Genomic DNA, 10,755 nt, shown 5'->3' with positions numbered 1-10,755 from the left:
TTATACGATATTATATTTACAAATGATTAAACCAAATAGCATCTCGTCTTATCTTGAACCCAAAATAAACGGGTTTTCTTGAGGAAGGTCTGCTTTTGTTAAAAATAAGCTGATAAAATGTTTAAAATCAATATGTAATGTACCCTACCTTACTTATGAGCCATGTTATAAGCAGGATAATGTACAGAAAGACGTTGTTATCATGAAACAAGTCCCTTCAGTGTGATACTGCCTATACATTATACGTCTACATAATACCATTTAGCAAAAAATGTAATACATTTACAATAAAGTAATCCTATTTCGTAGTTATTAAAAATTATACTTTAAAATCTCTGTACATCACAGAATGAAAATGTGCTATTTACTTTGACATTTTAGTATTTTATTGTGAAATGTAATAAAATACAACCTTCATAACATTATAACAAAGATTCAATACAAAAATGTAGCAATAAGTGCACCCTTTTAATTTATAGTGATTAACGCTCACTGGTGCTAAACTGTGTCCCGAATACAGGCTTTGATGTTTATTGGTATTACTTCAAGTTTCCTTGAAAACAATACTGATTCAGTGAGAGGGTCCAGTGATAGTTATCCAGTGAAATGCAGAAAGCTGACAGGCTCAGAAATAGCCACACACATACGTGCACTTCTGAGAACATGTACAAAACTTGCACAACGTTACGTTACCACCACACTATGCGGAAGTAAGGCTTACATAAGATCCAGGCCCACTTCATTACGTCTTAAAACATCTCTAACTGTAATTTCTCGTAAAACCATGTATTTCATCTGTCTTTAATTCACTCAATTTCTGTGACTCATCTTTTATCTAACACTTAAAGCATCTTTATGCCGATGTCACTCTGTGTGTTCGGGGGTCATGTGCAGCATTAGAAGGTCATTAGACCTGCAGACCACCACATTTAAGCTGTCACTCGTCCTCACGGCATTATAGATGTCCTCTGAGGTGTTCACCTTTGACCCATTTATCTCAACAATAACATCCCCTGGTTTCATTCCAGCTCTGTGAAGCAGAAACAAAAACAGGAAATGACATCAACAATAGTAGGAGCCTCTTTTATCCATTTTTCAGAAACCAGTCCACAACAAAACACAGCCAGGTTCATTGGAGTCAGATTAGCACTGCTTACCTATTGGCTGGAGACCCAATAATCACACGGTGGATAAGAACTCCATGTGTTACATCTGGAAAGTTATGGTCACGCACTTTCAACTCTTCGATTATACTGAAGGGGTAAAGATAAACCACTTAGACAAGTTCATAGTACACTGTAAACAAATCAATCTCCTATCACTTGCATCAGTTAACAGCTAGCATACACACTGAGGGGGAATTCTGTGAGTAAAAGTATGCTTCTGTAAATAGTGGTAATGTGTAAGATGGTAATGAAGAAAATTACACCATGCAAATAACATTCAACATGGCCCAAAATAGCTAGAATAGGCTCCAGCAATTTATATGACTTCAAAGGGAGACGCAGTGAAATTAAAATAAGATGGAAATAACATTCAGCACCAACTTTTGGGTGTTTGCAAAACAAACCTAGTTTAAATTATTTCTATTGAACTGGGTGCTAAAACAAGGCAGACAGCATGTGCAAATTAAAGGGACACTCCACTTTTTTTGAAAATAGGCTTATTTTTCAGCTCCCCTAGAGTTAAACATTTGAGTTTTACCACTTTGTAATCCATTCAGCTGATCTCCGGGTCTGGCGCTAGCACTTTTAACATAGCTTAGCATAATCCATTGAATCTGATTAGACCATTGCTCAAAAATAGTCCCCAGTTATTGAAAGTTCCTTTTTAAAACTTTTCTATAGTTAGATCGTGTACTTAGAAAATTAAAAAGTTGCGATTTTCCAGGCCGATATGGCTAGGAACTATACTCTCATTCTGGTGTAATAATCAAAGACTTTGCTGCCGTAACATGGGTGCCGCAGGCGCAATGATATTACGCAGCGCACAAAAATAGTCCCCTTAGTTACTTTAAATAACTGGGAACTATTTTTGACCGCGATGCTAATGGTCTAATCAGATTCAATGAATTATGCTAAGCTATGCTAAAAGTGGTACCGCCAGACCCGGAGATAGGCTGAATAGATTCCAAAACGGCAAACTCTAATATTTAACTCTTGAGGAGCTGGAAAATTAGCCTATTTTCAAAACAGTAGAATGTCCCTTTGAATAACCCCATGATCAAGTGTGTCTTTTATAAACAGTATTCAATAAAAGTTACCTGGGGGTGAGGGTCAGCATCATCACTCCAATGTAGCGCCGTTTTGATCCCGAGTCACCAAACCAGGATTCTAAGAGAGACAAATTCCCATCAGTGGCAGTCATTCAAGCAAGTGATAAAACGCTGGTGAAGTTATTCTTACTCGGTTTATCTGCAGCACGATTAAGGAAGAGGCGAACTCTATCTGAGGGAATAGCAAAGGAAATCCCAGCAGTCACCTTCATGGTATTAATGCCGATGACCTCACCATCCTAAAGATTATAAAAGGTAAAATCAGTTATATATCACAAAGTGCATCAGGCTAACAGCTCTGTTCTTATGGACATTAGATGTTTAATCACACTTTTGTATTGTACTATCTAATCAATCTTAGTAACATTGCATGAAATTTGTTATGGGATTTCATAAAACTAAAACTCTATAAAATTCTCTTAATCCAATAACCGAAAAGCGCAGATACACTCTTAAAAATAAAGGTGGTTTGTAATGCCGTAGAGGAACCTTTACTGTCTAAATGGTTCTTTAAGCACCAGAACATGAAATGGTTCTTTCAAGACCATTTAAATAAATGTTTTTGTTGAACCAAAAATGGTTCTTCTATGCCACCGCTGTGAAGAACCTTTTAAGCACCTTTATTTTTAAGAGTGTAATACGTTCAGGTAGTGTATTGTTTCATGTCACTCACCAGGTTAATAAGGGGACCTCCTGAATTTCCAAACTGTAAAAAGAAAGTACCACGAGTTAACGCAATAACTCCACTGCTTAATTTTGGGAAAAATGTAACAAACAGGTACTGTAATTCTTAAAGCATTAATATGGTGTTCGCATACACTACTACTTCAAAAGTACAATGTTGTGTAGTTGTCTGTGTCCTTACATCTATGGTAGCATCAGTCTGGATGTACTCCATATTATGGTTGGACAGGCCCAGCTCTTTACTGCCTCTCTGTGCGGAGCTGACTATACCAGAAGTGATAGTGTTTTTAAGAGAAAATGGGCTTCCCATGGCAACCACAAACTCACCCTGTCGTACATCAGACGACTGGGCAAGTTGCAATGTTGGTAGGGGATGCTACGAGATGGAAGACAGAATAAAGATTAAATGAGAAAAAGGGGATGTGTGAAAAAATAATAACATATGTCCTATTATAAGAGTTCTGTGAGTGCAAAAGCGTCTCTGGTACCTTAGCATTGATTTTTATAGTTGCAATGTCTGCAGCCTGGTCTACATCCTGGACTATGGCATTGTAAGTCTCCCCATTAGTCAGTTTTACACGGACACCACGCTTGTTGGCAACCACATGGGCATTGGTCACTATAAGGCCATCACTGTTTACGATGAAGCCGGAACCATTTGAGATGGGCACCTCACGGCCGGAGAAAGGGTGTCTGATAGGAAACAGTATAAAAGTATTAAATTTTACTTAATCCAGCACAATTTTTCATTGCGGCAGCTTTACAAAAAATACATTTTTACACAAACAAATCCACACATTCATTTATATTTGTTTATATTTGTTCCTCGAGTGACAGACTCACCTTCCCACAATCTCAATGTACACTACAGCAGGAGTTGCTTTCTCCACTACATCTGCGATGAAATTGAATTTGTAGCGTGGGCTGTCGGGTTTAAAAGGAGAGGCACACTGGACAGTAGGTAACAGGCTGTCTATTAGTAACTGTCTGACAGTCACTGTCCTCTGAAGTGCATCTTTATTATCCTCATCTCGTAACGCGTACACAGCTGCTGCCCCACCGAGTCCAAGTCCAACAGCAGCGACTGCTGTAAATCGCCCGCTGTCTTCTGAAGCCCTCCGACTTTTATCAGCTCCTTCTTCGTGTTTGTCCGATGACGATTTAGTTAAGTGTCCTAAACATCTTACATTTATAAAATGCTGTTGCCGGCTGATGTTTTGAAGACATCTTGTCATTGTCTTTATAAGACAGCGATTCACATGTGATGTTGCCATGTTGTTGCATCAGATCTATAGTAAAAAACACAAGTAGTGGACAAAGAAGTACTTTCACATCACGGTGTCTAAAACAATATCGTTGAATAAATAAAACCTACTGAGAGAGAATAAAATCTTCATGCATGGATGTGTGGTTGAAACTCTTTAATGTCATATGCCGATGACTGTCCCGGAAGTGACGCTATGCCAACACATCTGCGCATGATTGGACATGTCCGATAAGCAGCATATGGCTCATGTTTTTTTTAAAACATTGCTGAAAGCACATGTAAGTTATGGTGTTTTAAATAATTATATTACTACACTTGCAATCAATAGTGTTTATATTTTATATTAAAAAATGCAATAATTTCTTTATTAGAAGCGCAATCTAAATGGAGTGTCTATTATACTAACTTTGAATAAAAAAGTATAAACTTTTTCTAACAAGCTTGTTATAAAAACAAAATTAAGGAACTCCAGTTCAAAATTGTTCACAGATATCCTTGCAATTTACACTTCTTGAGGAATTTTTTAATTAGTTTTTTTTTTTTTTAAGAAAAATCTATTTTACATTTGTTTTATCATTGCCCATACTCAAGTCTTTTTGGTCAGATGTTACTATTTATTTTTTATACCCAGCCACCCCGTCATCACATTACTTACGACATTTGCTGATAGTTTAGTTTAAATCCACATTGGCTAGTTATCATCTACAATCTCTGCTTGACTGTTTATGTACATATCTATGGACTGTTTGTTCCAGGAGATCTCGCGATAACCATGTTGAGAACGTGATATCGCTAGAACAGGATTAGAATACAATTATTTAAAAAATAACCAAAAAAATATATGTTTTGCCCTACTTAAAGCCTCGTTCCATATATCTCCTCTATATTTTAGCCCCTGCCAAATGTCTCTGAGTCTGCACAGCCCACCGGTCGTCATTACTCACAAGATCAAGGCTAGTAAAATTTCGAGGCTAGTAGAATTGACTGACATGTAAACTGACCAATACTCGAAAAGAAATTATAGGAGCGATACAATCAAGCCAATGAGTTCTCAGGGAACTGGCGGTTCGTTGGCGTGCTTTTGACTAGATTGATTCATTTCACAAGCAAAAGGCAGCTTCAACAATTACAGCTACTTCTTCAGGTATCTGTAAATGACTGTTTAACTTAGTGGATGCAATGCTGTAATACCAATTAAATAAGCAAGAAATTAAGATTTACATAGTAGGTATATTATTGTTTTTGTGCTCATTTTCGCCAACGGAAACCGTCCCAAATCCGTCTCGGCAGCAGGCACTGAATTAATCTGCAAATGTTTTTGGAGTTAGTACATCACTGACCCATTCATAAAAACAATTTACTTTACTGAATGAATAAATTCTTTTTAACTGTTGTACGTTTTCTCTGTTTTTATCTGTCCTGTCTTGGTGGTTTTTGGACATGAGTCTGGCAAATAAACTGAATTGATTGATTGAATTGATTGATTGAAATAAGCCGCATTTGAACAAATCGATTAATTGTGACTCTATTAAGACCTATATGACGGTGACTTTGCCCCACCTACTGGTTAAAGCTATTGATAAACTTCTAAGTAAATGTACAAAGCCTATTGTTTAAGTTAACAATTTTTAAAATTATTTTAATAAATATTAAAGTAATGTTTCTAATGATATTTATTAAATCATTAACTGTTACAACATTCAGACCAGAGTGACGTATAAGTTATGTGCGTGGCATCAACAAGGTCCGCTTCTATGCAAATACTTATTGCTCCCGCATTTCTGGTTGGTCGACAAGCTATGGCGTCACGACTTAATTCTGTAGGCAGAGACTGCAATGATGTTTGATCTAAAATTAAATTTACCAAAAATATTAAGAATATAAAAATTTTGTTTTAATTTCTTTTCGTAAACATATGTAGCCTACAAGTTACACTAAATTAACTGTTCAATAACACTCTCTTAATTTATTTATTTACTTATTTATGATGATGATGATGATGATGATTATCATTATTGTTGTTATTACTTGTACATTTCTATTTTATATTAGTATATATTTTTTTCTTTTGTGAAACGTTTAGTTTTCATGTAATTATTTATATATTAAGTGCCGTTTTTAAAGCTTGAAATATGTGAATGAGTTTATTTGAAATGTAAGTACAAATGTATGTACTTATTGATTCTATTCATGCTATTTTGTGGGGGGTTTTCATGCTGTGTATTATCACAAAAGAAATAACTGTAAATGTAAAGTTAAAATAATGTACATATTATAACATGTATGTTATCTACAGCATAGCATAGCTGGCAACAATTTTACACATTTTATTATTATTATTATTATTATTATTCTCATTACTAAAACCTCAGACTAAAATGTTTCTGAAAACATCTAAATAAATAGACAACAATACCTCTTAAAATTGAAAATTATTAAAGTACTTATGCCTACCAATATTTAATTGTGGGTCGTGTACTGTTACACAGTGAGGATGATTTCGTATTTTTTAAAGCAAATATGCACCAATTCATTTGTAATATAATCATTTGTAATAATAACTTGCCAAGACTTATTCCTTCAATTCAGGAGACTTAAATCCTTTTTTGATCATTATTTGCAGTTAATGTGTAGTAGATGTGGGTTTTGGTTGACTGATTAACAACAAATGGAAATTTTCTGAAAATAATAGTTATTTGAAGCTTTGAAGTGTTTTGCTGTCCTTTACCACACCTGACACTGAAACTCAGATTGAAAATCCTGGACAATGTGCTGGATTAAAGGATGAATTCTTCTCTTCTTCTATCACTTACAGGTCCAGATGAGAAAGCTGTGGTGGAGGAGAGAGGGTCGGAGTCATCCTCTCATCATGAGCTTCCTGGCACAAGCACCAGCTCCCCCACTAAAGGGTAACATAAGAAATACACAGCATAAAAACTCTTTATAGTAATAGATCTCTGTACTCATGTGTCTTATATATCAGTGCTATCATTTGCATAGAGACAGAGCGCAGTTATGCAAATTTGAAAACCACGCCCACCAGGGGGGAACGCAATCCAACTGTCTCCATTGACTTTGTATTGCGAGAGGCCGCCTCCTTGTCATTTCTGGCTTATAACAAAAAACTGAATAATTCCTAAAAGCTGCTGTGTGACAATATGTACAGCTAACAAGCCAAAGAACCCAGAAATAGGTTTTTATAAGCTGTCGAGCCGTAAAATCCAGCCTTTAAGGAGAATAAAGTGGATCGCCGACTACGTTTCCCCCTATTGGACGCAGTTCTACTAATATGAGTACTATGAAAAGTTGCCTGTATCCATTTTTGTGTCTTTAAACGCTCGGTTTTTGGGGTTGACAGCTTATAAAAACTTATTTACAGATTAAACTTAAAAGCAAAATATTACAGAAAAGCTGCTGTATGACAAGTTGTACATCTAACAAGCCAAAAAAAAAACATAAATACGTTTTTATAAGCTGTCGACTTCAAAAAACGAGCGTTTAAAGACACAAAAGTGAAAACAGGCAACTTTTCATAGTACTACTATTAGTAAAACTGCGTCCACTAAGGGGAAACGTAGTCAACGATCCACTTTATTCTCCTTAAAGGCTGGGTTTTACGGCTCGACAGCTTATAAAAACTTATTTCTGGGTTCTTTGGCTTGTTAGCTGTACATATTGTCACACAGCAGCTTTTAGGCAAGGAGGCGGCCTCTCGCAATAAAAAGTCAATGGAGACGGTTGGATTGCTTTCCCCCCGGTGGGCGTGGTTTTCAGGTTATGACGCGCTGCGCTCTGTCTCTATGTAGGATATCCTGTCCTTCCGTGCACCTGTGGCTGATTCACAGCCTTCAGCAGGGGTCCCATCTTTCCCTGCTCCTGTGGCCGCCCCACATCCTCCAACAGAGGTCCCATCCTTCTCTGCACCTATGGCTGATCCACAGCCTTCAGCAGGGGTCCCATCCTTCTCTGCACCTGTGGCTGATCCACAGCCTCCAGCAGGGGTCCCATCCTTCTCTGCACCTGTGGCTGATCCACAGCCTCCAGCAGGGGTCCCATCCTTCTCTGCACCTGTGGCTGATCCACAGCCTCCAGTAGGGGTCCCATCCTTCTCTGCACCTATGGCTGATCCACAGCCTTCAGCAGGGGTCCCATCCTTCTCTGCACCTATGGCTGATCCACAGCCTCCAGCAGGGGGCCCATCCTTCTCTGCACCTGTGGCTGATCCACAGCTTCCAGTAGGGGTCCCATCCTTCTCTGCACCTATGGCTGATCCACAGCCTTCAGCAGGGGTCCCATCCTTCTCTGCACCTATGGCTGATCCACAGGCTCCAGCAGGGGGCCCATCCTTCTCTGCACCTCTGGCTGATCCACAGCCTCCAGCAGGTGTCACATCCTTCTCTGCACCTGTTGCTCATCCACAGCCTCCAGTAGGGGTCCCATCCTTCTCTGCACCTATGGCTGATCCACAGCCTTCAGCAGGGGTCCCATCCTTCTCTGCACCTATGGCTGATCCACAGCCTCCAGCAGGGGTCCCATCCTTCTCTCCACCTGTGGCTGCACCTATGGCTGATCCACAGCCTCCAGTAGGGGTCCCATCCTTCTCTGCACCTATGGCTGATCCACAGCCTTCAGCAGGGGTCCCATCCTTTTCTGCACCTGTGGCTGATCCACAGCCTCCAGTAGGGGTCCCATCCTTCTCTGCACCTGTGGCTGATCCATAGCCTCCAGTAGGGGTCTCATCCTTCTCCACTCCTGTTACTGCTCCACAGCCTCCAGCAGGGATCCCATCCTTCTCTGCACCTATGGCTGATCCACAGCCTCCAGCAGGGGGCCCATCCTTCTGTGCTCCGGTTACTGCTCCACAGCCTCCAGCAGGGATCCCATCCTTCTCCGCTCCTGTTACTGCTCCACAGCCTCCAGTAGGGGTCCCATCCTTCTGTGCTCCGGTTACTGCTCCACAGCCTCCAGTAGGGGTCTCATCCTTCTCTGCTCCTGTTACTGCTCCACAGCCTCCAGCTCTCTTTCTCTCACAGGTAGATTTATATCAGATTAATTTTAGTAATTTCATGTACATTTATTAACGTTACATTACATTTAGCAGACGCTTTTATCCAAAGTGACTTACAATTGAGGAATAATAAATATATATATTAAATATCTGATTGTTTTATTTGCAGCAAAATAATGCAGACAGAGTCGAGGAGATGGAGGTTCAATACAGTTTGGTTTCTCAGTAAGTTTCTCAAAGTCTGTCTGTTTTAGACTTTACGCTGATTATATTACGATTAGCTGTACATGAATGTTTACTGAAACAGTTCTTAATGATATATCTCTATGTATTTACAGACATTCATCTACTGGCGATTCGTCTGCCCAGCTTGCGCCTCCTCAGGCCCAGATGTCTCAGTCCTCTCAGGTAGATTTACGTCAAAGGCCTGCACTTTATCAGTGCCATTTTTAATGAAAAAGTAGTTTTATGTAAATATTTTAAAACTATGATTGTTTTACTCACAGAAAATTAGTGCAGACACAGTCGAGGAGATGGATGTTCAATACAGTTATTCATCTCAGTAAGTTTAACAGTGCCTTCATTTTATACTTTGTTGTATTACGATCAGTTGTACATGAATGTAACCGTTCTTAATAATCTATTTCTATGTATTTTTAGACATTCCTCTCTTTATGGCATGTCGAACTCGGTTGCCCCTTCTCAGGCCCAGATGTCTCAGTCCTCTCAGGTAGATTTACACCAGACACCTGAACGTTATCAGTGCCAATATTAATAAAAAAGTAGTTTCATGTAAATTTATTAAACATGATTGTTTTATTTACAGCAAAATAATGTAGATGCAGTTGAGGACATGGAGGTTGAGAGCAGTTTTTTTTATCTCATCAAAGTCTCTCTAAATTAATCTGTAACCAGCGTTGTATTACATTAAGCTGTTATTTTAAACCTTTTACAGTAAACATAATTTTTTATTCTTTAAATGTTAGCAGTTTTAACAGTATCTTTATATGTGTCTGTAGACCTACCTCCTCACGCTCAGTCGCCGCCGTCTCCTCCACTGCTTCACTCAAGGAAGCGTCAAGCTCATTTTTCTTCAGCAGGCAATATTAAAGCTCACGGATCCTTAAAAAGTCTTAAATTCCGTAGTATGAAAATAAGGCCTTAATTAGCATTCAAATGTCTCAAATACGCGTATCAAAGGTCTTAAAATGTTGTCCAACTAACACCGCCAAGAAGATTGTAACGGTAACGTTAACTGTTATACATGTAACCTAACCCTAACCCTAACGTTATGTGTCAGGCAGTACCAACTAATGCACAAGTTTGCGGGGAGTTCGCTTAAGTGCGTGGATCGGGTATAAGCAAATGGAGAAAAGTGTGAGTTTTAGCTATGAAGAAGTGCACATTTAATGAAAACTGGTTACTTAACCCTGATTGTGCTCCGTGGTAAAGACCAGTTAGTGTACGGGGTCCGTTGTTTATTTTGCAAGAAAGTTTTAAAACTCGGAACAGTGGGCATTT

General features: G+C 38.8%; 1 protein-coding gene across 1 annotated transcript; it reads right to left on the bottom strand.

Moving 5' to 3' along the window:
• Positions 1 to 363: 363 nt before the first annotated feature.
• Positions 364 to 4,423, bottom strand: LOC129416057 (serine protease HTRA2, mitochondrial). Its single transcript, XM_055170287.2, has 8 exons — positions 3,803 to 4,423; positions 3,448 to 3,652; positions 3,141 to 3,335; positions 2,949 to 2,981; positions 2,406 to 2,514; positions 2,264 to 2,333; positions 1,158 to 1,253; positions 364 to 1,030 (listed from the first exon to the last, which is right to left on the bottom strand). Exons 1-8 carry the CDS (start codon positions 4,231 to 4,233, stop codon positions 865 to 867), a joined length of 1,305 nt encoding a protein of 434 aa, XP_055026262.1. The 5' UTR covers positions 4,234 to 4,423; the 3' UTR covers positions 364 to 864.
• Between the last annotated feature and the right edge of the window lie 6,332 nt (positions 4,424 to 10,755).

The sequence above is a fragment of the Misgurnus anguillicaudatus genome, chromosome 11 (genome assembly GCF_027580225.2).
Source record: "Misgurnus anguillicaudatus chromosome 11, ASM2758022v2, whole genome shotgun sequence".
In the NCBI taxonomy this organism is placed as follows: Eukaryota; Metazoa; Chordata; class Actinopteri; order Cypriniformes; family Cobitidae; genus Misgurnus; species Misgurnus anguillicaudatus.
Note: the sequence above shows the minus strand (reverse complement) of the source record. Positions and strands in the feature narration are given on the sequence as shown.

Coding starts and splice junctions, on each gene's coding strand:
- LOC129416057 (XM_055170287.2), bottom strand. CDS start 4,233: ATGGCAACATCACATGTGAATCGCTGTCTTATAAAGACAATGACAAGA. Junction 2,982..3,140: donor AGACTGATGCTACCATAGAT/GTAAGGACACAG, acceptor TTCTTTTTACAG/TTTGGAAATTCAGGAGGTCC. Junction 1,254..2,263: donor ATGCTGACCCTCACCCCCAG/GTAACTTTTATT, acceptor TTACCCCTTCAG/TATAATCGAAGAGTTGAAAG.